General features: G+C 34.9%; 1 protein-coding gene across 1 annotated transcript in view; it reads right to left on the bottom strand.

Moving 5' to 3' along the window:
• Positions 1 to 207: 207 nt before the first annotated feature.
• Positions 208 to 15137, bottom strand: part of LOC149782467 (uncharacterized) — a 33960-nt gene continuing 19030 nt past the window's right edge. The window contains exons 4-5 of the mRNA XM_089935143.1: positions 5441 to 5711; positions 208 to 212 (exon numbers count right to left, since the gene is read on the bottom strand). Of these exons, the coding sequence (XP_089791269.1) occupies positions 208 to 212; positions 5441 to 5711 (276 nt within the window). The remainder of the gene's footprint in view (positions 213 to 5440; positions 5712 to 15137) is intronic.

The raw sequence follows: 15137 nt of genomic DNA, 5'->3' as shown, positions 1-15137 counted from the left end.
TTATGTCAGTGATTTATAAAGATTTATTATGGAATTATAGGTAATAATTCTTAGTGGGAATTATATCCCAGTAGAAAATTTTTCAACTAGCCAGAATTTAGAAATACTATTTCTATTAGCTAAAAATCTATTTAAGCTAATTTTCACCTATTCTTGGTGAAATGAAATGTAACAAAATACTTATCAATTTCAATACACATTAAACACTTATGCTGAAAAATAATATAGTGCAGTGTTATGTGAACTGTGTAAATTTTTACATTGAGGATGGCCATGCAGAGTTAATCTAGTTTATCTTCAAATTGATGTAAAGAAATGCAATATATCGTTAAACAACATTGGTTTTCATATTATGGGATATATTCCATCGGGAGTTTACATTCTGGTAAAAAAAGGAATATGCCTAAAGTCACTCCTACATGTAAACAGCCCTTGGGAATTATATCCCATAATTTGAAAAGAATATTGATTAAAGTCTGGATATTTTGAAAACTGTCCAGAAAATAATGAGTTTTGAAATTGTATCTGTAAATCCACTGGCTTCAGTATTGGTGCTGGACACTCCTCCAACTCCACCCACCTGATATTTTGTATGTATGTATATATTCAAACATATTTTTATAAACAAGAAAATTGAGGTACTGATATGATATGTGTCCAAGGTTGGTTTCTTCTCAGGCAATTCCGTGGAACAGTTTTCATGTGGCAAAAAGAAATATCTTGAAAACGGTCTTTTCATTGCTTTTCACAAGGTCAACATATTTTATAGAAAAGAAGAAGAAAAAACACGAGTTTCACAGTGACTTGTAAATAACTGCCAAATTTACAATAACTAATAATTTGACATCTAAACTTTAACTGAAAAGGAACATTTAATTTGGACACCATTTACTGTCAGAATTTCGAGATATTGACATTTTAGACAAACTATTTAAAAACTTGCACTTTTCTATGTAAGCCGGAAATGGACTGGTTCCCAGCATGTTGTTCTTATCTTATTACTCACTGTGGGTTTGCCATTGGCTGTCCAAATACAGTTTGGTACTCTCCATAAAAAAAAGCAGTTACTTGACTCTGCTGTGAGTTGTAAGATGAAAGACCAATTCCAGCCAGTTAATGTAAACATTCATAGAAAAGTCATGAGTTTTGAAATATTTCCTATAAAACAATGATATCTCTGCATTCTCACTGATTTGAAGACAGCAAAGTTTAGATCTGAAATGATAAATTATTGAAAATTGGACAAATTATTCACAAATCACTGTGAAAATAATGGTTTTTATGGTTCTACAAATATGTCAAACTTGTATAAAAAAAACCACCATATTTCAAAATATTACTCTTTGTCATGGGAAAACTGTTTTGTGGAATTGTTTTTGGTTTCTGAACTACATGCATCTGCTGATCCAATGAGTTTTGTGTGGTTGAAAATTGCAGAAATTTTACAGGTGTAATATTTGACTAATTAAGTCAAGATAGAACAATAATGCCTGGGAAAGACAACAACCGTATATATATATATATATATATATATATATATATATATATATATATATATATATATATATATATATATATATATATATATATAGTATGGTAATGTTTTTGTTTTGTAATGTTTGTTTGAACATATAAACATGTAAAAACTTCAAATGGGTTGGCAGAGTATCCAATGATACTGTGTGTAAAAGGTGTGATATGGGACATGTGTCATCTTTATATAAGACAATTAAAGCTGCATATTTGCAGTCTGTTGGGGAACATTTTCCATGTTTACAGAAAATAAAAGTAATTCAGGCATCTTGTGGTTTTAATATTTCTTTAATCCCTTCATATAAAATACCTATTACCTTGTCTAACTTGAGAATAATTTTTAAAAATTACATGTATGGCCCTGCTATCATATTTCATATATAATTTCTGGGTACTGTTATTTAGGTTCTGTTAAACATATTGATCTTATACTATGTAAATATTGTGCTTTTAATCCAAAATAAACTGTCAACGCAATGTTTCATCCTTAACCTTGAAAACCATAAATACCCGGTTGATCAAAAATGAACAACTCATTTTATTATTACTATTAACAAAATGTTTTTTATTTATCATATTATCTTTAATTATAAATATTAATTAGATCCATTATATTTTATTTCTGACTATTAAGTTTAATCTTTCTGTTCAAGTAACAAATAACAAAAATTAATCAACATATAATTCACTTCTATTAAAGTAATTTGTATGCACGGTAATGAATTTCCAAAAGTTGCTTCTATGCATGGGCATGGGTGTCCAAAACTCACTGCTATGACTGGTGGTGGTAGAAAAAAAATCACTTCTATGGGTGGTCACCCATTTTTGAATGTGCCTTCCCCCTATTTATTTGTGGTAAACCTTATATATATATATATATATATATATATATATATATATATATATATATATATATATATATATATATATATATATATATATATATATATATATATATATATATATATATATATATATATATATATAATGTACTAACACTTAGGTACTGGGCAAAACCTGCTCAATTAGATGAACAAATCAATTTTGGAATATTTTGTTTTACAAAAATAATATTTATTTATTTTCTTTTTATCCTGGGGAAAAAGGTGCTAGGGTCATCAGCTAAAAACAGGGATGGTTGTTGCTAAGGCAAGCAAAATAAATCTATAATTACTTATCATTCTCAGTATGATTAACATTGGTTCCGTATCAAAGAACTGTAAATAAGTGAATACATTTATATTTTATGTGAAGACCATTTGTGAATAACGCTACAGAAATATTGCATCATCTAAATATTGTAACATACTGAAATGTAGAAACATGTTTGAAAGTAAAGTTTTAATTATCTAGCATAGGCCTAAAAGTAATGAATTGAGGATATAATTGATATCCAGAATTTTTTTTAACTGTCTGAATAAATATATCTGACTGAAGAGTGTACACTATATGATTTATTTGTCAACAAAAAGCTTTTCTACCCTTTTTCTCTATTTGATTGATATAATAACCATTACCACACTGGTTTCACTGACATTTTTTTAATCCACATGTTTATTATTCATCACTTTCTACAATTTCGCCCCATCTCAATACAATTGATAGTTTGTTTAAATTGTAATATGGATTTGGCTCAAAACGTCTGTATTGTTCTGAAACAATTCAGATTTGCAAAAGGGCAGTTAGAAACAATTCGGCATTGGTAATAAGGTCATGCAAAACCAACACAACACTACCAAGGTTAATAATCTGTAACATGTATATCCGGAATGGGATCATCTTGGCATAAACTAGGCCTACCTGACTTTGTTTATGGTGGCTTAAAATGCTGAAGACCATACCGACTCATGAATGAAAAATTTTACAAAAGGAAATAGTCTGGCCCAGGATGGCGGTTATTAATGTTATATCATTCAGATTACAAACACACTTCCTTCTTATGCTGTTGCATTTACTTTTACGATCAACAGATGTCTGTACTGATCAGTGTTAATTATATAGATTGAATGTCAACCCAAAACAGCTCCTATGACGCCAAATAACATTCTAGAATACTCAGAGCTTGCTTCACAGACCTAAGACTAATTCAAGGAATTGTGTCTCTAGTAGTGTTATGAACACCAATCGATAAATTCGTAAAAGCTGACTTTCAGTTTACATATGCAACTCAGGCTAAACTTGACTGTCTCCTCAACACAGAAAATTATTTGTCTTCCTGATCATGATTCAAACCTCCAATGCTCTCTCCCTCATTATATGTGACAGCAATCTAAACATTTAGGCCACACGCAAATGTTACGTATAGGTAAATAAGAACTAATATATAAAGTTAACCACACTAATGGGAAAATGAACAGTACACCACCTTGATGAAAATAAATATAAAAAATTCATCCTATTGATTTGCATTGACCATTCCCAATATGTGAATTTATTTTGATATTGGTGGTCATCAAGTTTGACCAAGGACACACTGAATCTAAAAGATCTTGATTCCTCTTTGTGAACTAAAAACACTAACTCAGCATATTAGGTTTCACCTGTCTCTATGTTCAAGTCAAATTGATTGACAAAATCCCATTCAGGCAAGGAAAAGCATTGAATGATGGAAATTCCGTACATTTGTATCAATCAACAAGTATGAGGCTCTGCAAGTGTAATATCATCAAACAATAGCAACATGTTTATACACACATAAGATGGTGGTGTGTTTCCCTGTTTTTAGACCACATGAAGGGGCTTTTTGGGGGATATTCATGGGGTTTTATATACCAAGCTCGGGCTTCAGATAAATTTACCAAATATTTGGGGTGTTTTATAAGGTTAACATGGGGTTTTCTAGGGTTATACCTAGTCGGTGCAAAATAGGTGCACTCACCAACCATGCTGCTTACCATGACACATACTTTAGGCAGCTGACTGTCAATGCAGTAAACATACTATGGCATATATTGTTGCCAGCTGATGGTCAATATAGTAAACATACCATTGCAAATACTGTAACCAGCTGATTGTCAATACAGGAAACATACCATGACATATCTGTAGCCAGTCGATTGTCAATACAGAAAACATAGCATGGCATATACTGTAGCCAGCTGATTGTCAATGAAGTAAACATGCCATGGCATATAGCTAAACCAGCCGATTGTTAATACAGTACAACCATCCTGCTGTTCAGAAAATATCATAACCCATATCATTTGTTTCATCTGATGCGTCTGTGCTGTGATATCACATATGATCTCCATAAACAAAGCCATTCTTTGCCTTGAAATTTGAGTTTCATCAAGGCAGACAATCCTTTATATTAGTACATACTAATAGTTGCTTCTGTACCATATGCTGAGGTTAACATAGTACAGAGAGAACATCTTGATCTGGAAGAAATCAACATACCGTAAAAATTGGCAAGGCATCATTCTTTGCAATGACAATATGCAGGGTGCTGAATTAATTTATACCTTCCCAGCTTGGAATTTTTAAAACTTCATATAGTGTATATAGAAATAAAAAATTGAGAATTTTTTCAGGATAAGCACAAATTATATTATAATGTTGATCATGTGGATCAGTGAAACAAATATAATTTTGATCCCTGGAAATCTAAATTGGCAACTTTATAAAATCCCAAAATGCACTAAAATCTCTACTCTATGCACACTACCAGCAACACACCATTTTATCACTATTTCCATTTATTGATTTATCCCCTAATGCATTCTGTTCCGTTTGTTTGCAATAGGTGTTATCTCTCAGGGAATTCAATTTAGATAGCAGATACTTAAATGTGTGTAAAAGTTAAATATACAGCATACTGTGTCATGTTGAAGATATTCATTCCATAACAGCATTTTGTGCAGATTTATTCTCTGAGCCGAAGAGCAACACAAAATGTCAGTCTTACCATTCTGCAAGGAAAGTTGTTCATCATTCTCCTTCTGTTCCTCAGATGTTTCTTTCAGTCCCTTCAATTCCTCCTCGTCTTTCCTTTCTTGTTGAATTAGTTGCTGAATTTCCTTTTCCAGGTTTGATAATCTTAAGTCCCACGGTTCTGTTTCTTTTTTAGAAGTAGGCAAATTTCCTTTCCCGTACTTGACATTTTTGACGGTTATTGTGGGATCTATATCGAGACTTTTGTCAAAAAGAGGCTTCAAATTGTCCACAATATTTTTGAGCTGAAAGAGAAAACATGATCTAGGAGTGACTATTTCTGAATCAGATTCATTTTACGTTTTATCTCAATATTTTCTCATCACAATTCATCTTGCAATACAAGTCTGCTCGTTAACATCTATAATACTGACAGTATCAAATATGATACCTGCAAGTTTCATGAGCTTTCATAATTGATAAACGACGTACCCCGCAGAGTAATTCCACCTCTTGCACAAAACTGAATAAATACTGACAAATGCTATCTCACCTACCGTGAATAGAAAAGTTCAAATAGCAGAGCATGAAAATAACTTGCTACAACCTACCTTTCATGAGTTTGAATATAACAGGTATAGTACGAAATATGCTGATATAACTGTATACCACAACCTGTCCCATATCCCATCCCTACTTCAGTTATACATACAAGTCTATATTACAGTCTTAAAAGAAAAATGACCAGTTGCCTCCAGCTGCAAATAAAACACAGGGCAATAACTCTTTTTTATGAATGCGAGGGCCTTCAGGCTGAGCCTCATATCAAAGCACTGTTGTCAAATGTAAGACCTTGACCTCAAGCTCATAATGTGGAGTAAGCATGTACACAGGGAATTATCCAGCTTGATTATGACTCGTCTCAAATGTACGAAATTCCATCAAGATAATTTTATGAACAACACGCAAATGAAACAAACTTTAACCAATTTCTTAATTCAAGCACGGCGTTAAAAAACAATAAGCAATTAAAGAAAAGCTGAAAAAGCATTAACCAAAACCTTAACACATTTTTGATGACTATGATCTTGAATGGGGAAAGCAAGCATGTCTCTTAGCTTCATAATGATTTCTGTGACAAATGATGAAAACTTTTCAGGGGTGTGGAAATAAGAGCTAATGAAACAAAACTGAACCAAAACCTTAACCAATATGTCTCACTTCCTGTTCAAGCAGGCGGAACAAAAATCATGAACGTGCCATCAATGGTCAGTATGCACATCTTCATATCACCATTATAAGTACCAAGAATCAATAAAATCCATTATTAATTGCATAATTAAGACCACATGAATGTTTCATATATTGAATCTAGCTGCAACTTCAATAATGCTAATGTTCAGTAACTCTTCTAAACATTGTAAGACTATAGTGGTCAGACAAAATGATGATGATGACCATACGTATTCAGTTCTACTGCAATCAAATGACAACTGGAATTTCTATCTTCCCTTAAATATTATAAAAAAAATTTAATTTAACTTTATTTTAACCAACTTATTGCCGAATCAACTGCTCAAAGAGCTGCATTTAAAGAAGTAAACGTTTCCTCACACCATTCCAAGCAAGGTTAAAATATTTCATGACAAAGCTAAAGGATGATTATTTATGATCACTATCAGCATAGACCTGAAAATCTGTGGCATAAAACATGAACCATGCTGACAATGACAATGTCACCACTGCCAAAAAAGTGATACGCACATCACACCATCTTAATGCAGGTAAGAGAGACATCCACTTGTGAATGAACATTTTTTTTTTCATGTTTATTTCGATTAAGCTTCAAGACATGTCAGCAAGAGGTGTGATTGTAGATTGACATTGTGCTTTGGTCATTTTGGATTGCCGGTTCTTGTGCTGAAACTGTAACTTTATCATCGTGTTTTGGGCGTAGGTAGTTATGGTTTAATTCATGCATTCTTGTAATTAGTATATGTATTAGTAGTAGCAAAGAAGGCCTTTTGCCTTTTTTTCCCCTTTTCGGTCCCAAATCATAAGCCAGTCTCTATCAAAGTCATCATGACTTTTTGAGCACTTTCTATACCACACTTGCATCCATATATTTTACAGATACAGACGGTAACGATTGTTATAGGCCAAGCAACTAGGCTAAATCATGCTTTCTTAATTCAATTTTACTTTTTGTAAATCAGCGTTGTTTCTTATTTGTGATTTTCTATTTCTGCGAGTACTGTCTCAAACTCAGCCACATAGATTATTTTATCCTTAATATCAACAGAATACAGTTTATGCATCGTCTCAGGACTCCTCTGTGTGGCTGGAAGCAATTCCATATAGACATGTACTCATGAATGCAATCACATCGATATCAATTTGCTAGCACCTCCAAAGACAGTGGTTACTATTTATATAGCTCCAACAATAATTCCGATTGGTGCACCTACAATTGTTGTTGCCGTCATTCCAGTCACACCAGGAAAATATCATTGGTATGGAAAGATCAACCAAATGTGTGCTTGTATTTCGCAATCTGGGCTATTCTCTTGGCAATTTCATCTCGCAACCGTTGGATTGCATTCAATTATTATTTGTGTCAGTAAGACTGATGGACCATCATAGTTCTTCTATTAACAGTACTTGTACAATCGTATGACAGGCAGACCTTGTCCGAATTTGTCACATCCAAGCATAATACCCACACGCTCTTCTAGCAATTATCATTTTTTACTGGCACACTTGTTAATTATAAAGAGTATTTAAGTTTTCCACATTCCTACGTTCTTGGGATCTAGTATTACAGTCAATAAAAAACACACATTCCTGGTGTATTAAATGATTCCTCTCATCTTTGACTAATACTGTTACCCGAACAAGTTCATCCTTGTTGAATAACAGTTGACCATTTTTGCTTTTTGCTAGTCAAGTCAATGTTGGTTTAATATAATTAACAGGGAACATAACTGGGGTAAATGCATCAGTGAATACCACTTTGCCGTTGTAGAAACCAAACATGGAATGTTCTCGCATATGGTGCTACAGTCAATGCTTGAACATTTGCACGTGCGATGATTCCAAGTGGGCCTTGAGTTGGTTCTGATACATCAAGGTGGTTCCACCATTCAATTTCTATTTGACCCTTCACATGATTATATTTTAATGTAAAGGAGGGTCCAGTAATGTTGTTTTGATGCAGATATTCATCGCCAAGTGGAATGAAATCACCATCAATGTTCAACTCCATTGCTACATCATCCAACACCCCTTCGGTAAATTCCACAACCTGATTATCGCGGTTAGTTTACATCACATATATATGACAAAATCTAAACTTAAACACACACGCCAAAGACAGTTAAGTAGCTATCAGGATAAACATTGAGTGTTTCAAATTGAATTTATCTCTCACAATTAATGATTTTGATGATGCAGCTGTGTAAAAATGTAATCCATTACAAGTTGTGTCGATACACGATATTAGTGACATTAGGCCAAGATAACTCTGATCATTTATCAACATTACAATTCTACCCCACCCAGCTGACTTCCAGTTGTGATAAGCAAGTATGATCCAAACCCATGTACCTTTAAAATGTTAGTTTTAGGTCTATCAAAGCCACCCTCATCCTCATCAGGATAGAAAATAAGTTGACCCTTTACTAAAGTGAACAAATCAGTGTTTACCTTTCCATCTTTGATTAATATTCCTCATATTTGGAACCACGAAGTTACTAAGCATGGTGCTTCAGGCATGCGAGTGATTTTTTCCGGACATATTGTTTTGTTGTAGCCTTGGTATCAACATAGTTTTTATATGAATAACCAACATACTGCTATGTTGCTGGTAAACTCAGACGAATCTGCTTTAGTGCCAAATCGACTCAGATCCACATCAGTACTATGTTGTCTTGCAAAGTAATGTCTGAGTGGTAAATGACATTTTGTACAATATTAAACATACTTAAATGTGAAATCAATAAGTGTTTGCAGTGTTAGTGAACACAAGTGCACTCAACGCTTCAAAGATAAGATGACCAAATATTGGTCCATCCAATCCATCCAACCGAGCTTGTACCGGCATAATTGAATAAAACAATGTTAGGCAACTGTCGTCCAGGTCCACCATGTGCACTAGTCCCTTCATTAAATAGTTAACAACATCTGCAAGTCTATACAAGTCAAAATACAAACGATCTTGAGATGTAACCATATATGCGACCCACTGGCTGCCATGATCTGTTGTTAAATCCAGGTTGACAATGCCTGTTTCATGTGTGCATGACACCATCAATGCCATTTCATTTCGCATAAAAACATCACAAAAGTTCTATCACTTTTGCTATCGTGAGCAAATCAATACTGCTATACCAGATAATCGAAATCCTTTGCCAGAGGGTATCAGATGACTTGTTCCTGGTAAATGAATGTCTTTTCCTGTTGTTATAGGTCTATAATGTGTTATGCCACCACCAACCACCTTTATTAGTGTTATTGCCGATGTAGTTCCAACAGCCCCTAACTCCGCAGCTTTTGCAACCACTGGAGTAGCTGCTGCTAATAACACAAGAATCATTGAAAGCAATGGAAATATTCCACCAGTCTTTGCATTTGTGTCACCTCTGACCTGGTTAATATTAGTGTCACTCAGGTGTTATTGTTTGGTCACATTAAGTTGAACAATTTGTGTTTAGGTCAGCCACATGGTGACATTTCCAGTCAATTTGAAGGAGAAAGTTTTTTGTTTTTTATTGCGTTTTGTAATTTTTCCTAACTGGCTCTAAGTCCAACCTTCACTTTGATATAGGATATTATTAATAAAATACATAACAGGTTTAATGCTCAATTCTGCGAATTATCCACAGATGAATCGATCACGATCTTTTGGCCACCAGCACCAACCAACAACATTGTCTTGTCAGAAAGTTTCAAAGTATAACCTCTGTAATTAACATCACCAATCGGAGCTACAAGTGCATGACAATTTATGTCAACTACGGATTGCCTGAACTACTCCATGTAATCCAATAAAAATTAATAAACCCGGTACAACGTGCACAAGTCTTGTGAAATTTGTAAACTAGCGAACAGTCAATGTTTTAATGCTGTCCATGTAAGACCGAAAATTGTGAGATGTACATACAATAGGAGAAGTGGTTTCTGCATAATCAAAACAAATTTACTCAGAAAGTTCCTGATGATCATTTAACCACAGATAAACTTCTGTCACTCATAATGTGTCAAATGTCAACTTACTCTTGTCTTGGTTATTATCTCGATCTTTATTTTGAAATGCCACGAACACGTTTTGTTGCAGGAAGACCTTGTTGAGTACTTATTGCCAAGTAAACTGTTGCTGAATAGCAGCTGGTAGTGTACGCCCGTGGTATGTGCAAAGAACAACAATGCTGAAATGGTTCTAGACTGCATGAATGACGAAAAAACATGATGATGTACCCAATGAAGTGGTTAGCATAGTCATCTGCAAAAAGTTTTATTTTTTTATTATTTCATTATATGCTATTGTAACATTGTTTACTGGTCTTGACCTTGTCCAAAATTGAATTAATTTCTGCTTGTCCTGATTGACCTTTTTTATTTTGTTTATATCATTTATGTAAACAACTCAAAATAGCTTCATTATTTTCTATGTGTAAGAGCTTATTCAGGTAAACAAGAAGTGGTAAATATGTTGATCTGGGTCAGGGTTTTGGACATCCCCACGTGAATTGTATAGGCTATTGTGCTGTAAATAAACAAGGCTCATTAGATCAGTCTAGAAGGCTATTTTCCTTTATGTAATGGTTGCTATTAGAAAAAGCTATTGTGACCTGAGGTCAAGCAGAGAACTAAATTATCTTGTGAATGTTATGATTTTACCAGTCGTGCTTTAACATCTGGCACTTTAAGTTGTATTATGTTGTGACCAATTTTGGCTAAATTTATTTTCTTCAAATTATTGAATTCAAGTGATTATTTTCCCTGGTAATACAAAATTGCTCTGACAAAATTCTTAAATAAAGACATTCATTGGAATTTATGCTGAATTCAAACCAGAAATAGTACTTTTGTGATTCAACAGGAGACTGTTTGACACATCACTACTTTGTCAGCCATAACAGACATGTTATCGCCTTTAATTTGGGATTTCTTCGGGACTTGAACTGAGTTTCATTCGGAACATTGTATTACTAGGACTTGTGTCTCTAATTCTTGGATTAATTTTGGATTTAATTCGCGATACCATAAGGTTTTTTCTCATTTTTTTCACTATAAATTATTTGCTAAATTTTACAAAGCTTGTAGTCTTCACTCTTTTCTGTTACTTATTTTAAGAGCATAGACTCGTAACACACATCTTTGGGTTTTGCAGAGATGTTCGTAAGGTTATATTTGGGGCTATGCACACAGTCACCTTATATTGTAAAAAAAATCCTAACGATAAAATTTGGTTGACAGGTGGTGCCGCTGGTAAAGTTGTATTAGATGCACCGATTTTGCAGATGACTATGCTAACCCCTTCATTGGGTACAGAAAAACAATTAAAGTAAATATACATAACATGTAACAGAGGGGAATTGATCAGGAAAACCTTACTGATTCACCAATGTGTTGTTATCGATGTTGTACAAATCCAATGCTGAAATTAGCATTGGTGTTAAATATCACAGAGGCACCAGGAACACCAGGTCTGCCAGGCATTCCAGCGTGTTGCAGGTCTGCAAAAACATCCCCTGTAAACTGATGTGAAATATTCGGTCTATGATTTGCTTGATTAGTTGTATCCTTGACAATCATCATGGCTGGGCTAGCTGTTCTTGTGTAATCATCACTGTATCTGGTGAGTCTGAAAAGCATCATGGCCTTGTCTACGTCGTCAAGAATTGGTTCAATTTCCTTTCCATTGAAGGAATAACGTGCACTGTTGAACGCCATAATATCATTGTTGACAAATCCACTTATGCATTGGTACCGTAATTTGCATTGCCAGCCTGTACCAGTTTTCCCTCAACTTCCAAGAATGCCTCACGTACAAGGAACAACCAAAATGAGACCTGCACTTGCAATTCTAATTTTAATTGATTGGGGCCTCTGGCTGGGTATGAGTTACACCGAAAATCTCCTTTTCTTCAGACTACCAACATTCAAAGGAGGATGGCAGAGCTGTCTCACTTTCAGGTCTATCAGTGAAACTGAAAGATCCAGTTTTAAAAACGCCACTGGCAGTGATATCGTCACGACTGCACTAAAGAGTTCCAGGGGACACCATGGAGTAAATACCTCTCATCAAAGCACATTCCTGGATATAATTAACTTGGACCTAGTATACGGCTGGGCATATGACTTAACTCAACCAACCAAAAAGGCACCTATCAGGCACGTTGATGTTGTGCGTTACTGACATGACCTAGCTACCTAGCATCGAAAAATATCTGTACACGTCAATGTGCTAATGTTGACCTCATCCATGACTTGAATGGAATTAATCCAACACCTGGAGAATGAATCACAAGATGGATCATACGAGGTATGAATGCCAAGATTGTACTTGGTGCTTGACAAAGTCCACTTAATTCTGCTTCTCAATAAAAGCAAAATAATATTTAATATAATGGATGCAACAAGCTGTTCATTATCCAAAATATACCACAGCCCACATGGGTATTTGAGCGGTGAAGCCGCCATGGAAAAGCTAACGAGTGCAGCCAAGGTCACTCATGTGATCACTCAAGCATAGCTAGTCAAACCAACACTGTAGAAAATTTCCTTACCAGTACCACGATTTCACTAAGCTGGTTGTCCAAATACATAATGAATTCCATCAGGTTGATTTAGTAGTTTCTTCACATGCTCGCATCTGTGATAGACAAAGTCAATTTCATTTACACAAGTAGGCATTAAGACTGTCATTGTTATGCTACTAGCAGATATAAAGAAACTGAACCATTGATGTCGAAAGATTCTAAAGAGTCACAGATGCACTCTTGATGCATTTATGCATATGGACATTTCACACGGCTATGATTGTTACAAGCGGATCCTAGCAAAACATTTCTCGTATCTGTTGCTGTTCTGCTAACCAAGCACCATGTGCAAGCATGTGCTGAACACATCAATGTAAATCATGACCAGGCTATCTTGGAATCATTTATCCACACTTTTGCCAATTATATCCGCAGGATTTGTTAATGTGGCCAGCGTCTCAGGAATGGGTAACACAACTTCCATTAGTCAAAACAGCATTTAGCAAGTGAGTCACATGAACGATGGAATTAAAATCAACCAATGCAATTTAATTAAAATGATTTCACAGCTGGCACCATTACAGCTACTCGGAGACATGTTTGTTCAGTATCTCTATGCACCTGGCAATTTTGAAGCTGGACAACATCATGCTACTGACCAGACATGGTCCGTGGATGTGTTTATGATTTCGAAAGGATTGATACGCCAAGAAAACAAATACATTACTTTTTGGGACCATCCCTGAGTAAGTCAATATCTCCCAGCAGTGCATTTGTACGAGAGGAATTGTAAGTTGTTCCAGCAAATATGGAATTACCACCAGGATTTATATTAACAAGTTAACCAGTATCAATCGTAAGTTGGTTCACAACAGCACAGTAACCAAACACATACATGGTAATTCCATCTGGGAGTATCCATTGCTTTGCATCAAGTGGAGACAAACTCATGTAATGTTTCTGGCACTGTATAATATTTGATATGTGTACAAACTCACGTTAGTCTTGAAGACATTCTACACACAGTTCATGTTTGAGATCTTTTTGCACAATCACTTATAGAAAACGTTTGGCTTTTTTAACGGTTTTTACCAGATCAGGTTCAGTTTAGGTCACAGTCCCCCATTATCTTTGATTGATTTACATAAGCATTCTTCATTGAACTTGCCAACAATCTTTTAACTGGTGTTACAACGGATGTCCATTCCGATGCTCGCTTTAATCAAATACATTGACTAAACTTGGTTGTGCCATGTCTGCTGAAATATCATCAGTGGTGATATGCATCAGCTATGAGTCAGTGTCAAATGTATAGCATCTTGACCTGTTTCTGATAAAATGGTTTGATCCTGTCATTGTTAGTTTCAATTTTCTACTGTAAATGGTAACAAGTCCACTATCAAAGATTGTTTCAAGATTCAAAGGCCGGGTCAGCGATAAGCCCTCGAAATTGATCTTGTTCAATATCACAGACAAGATCAACTTGGATTCGTTTGCGAAAATTCTCCATGGTTCTCCCAAACACAACACTGTTCATGAGCTTGAAAAAGTCATTGGTGTCCTTAGTTCTCAGATCTATATTCATCTGGGTGTATGAGGCTATCCAAGCCTGCCAGTTAAATTCAAGCACTCTTTGGTTCTTGGTTAAATGCATACCCAACTACAGGTTTCTTATGTGCAGCACATAATTGTATTTGGTTCTGAGACTTGGTACCATTTTGGTGTAGTCACTATATTTGCATCTGGATTCATCATGATCACGCAATGATATGGAGACACAATGTACTGGGCACCAAAAGTGATTCTGGTGCTAGCAGTTAATCATTTTGCCCATCATATAATCATTCAGGGCATTCTAGATACACTTCAAAAATGTATCCTTAGTCGCAATTATTCTGTGATCGTTTATGTGTGTTTGTACGTTAATGTGCCTAGAATCAATCGACTGAAACACACCAACCAGCAATG

The sequence above is a fragment of the Sinohyriopsis cumingii genome, chromosome 15 (genome assembly GCF_028554795.1).
Source record: "Sinohyriopsis cumingii isolate HCF-2022 chromosome 15, ASM2855479v2, whole genome shotgun sequence".
In the NCBI taxonomy this organism is placed as follows: Eukaryota; Metazoa; Mollusca; class Bivalvia; order Unionida; family Unionidae; genus Sinohyriopsis; species Sinohyriopsis cumingii.
This window is presented reverse-complemented; position numbering and strand designations above follow the sequence as displayed.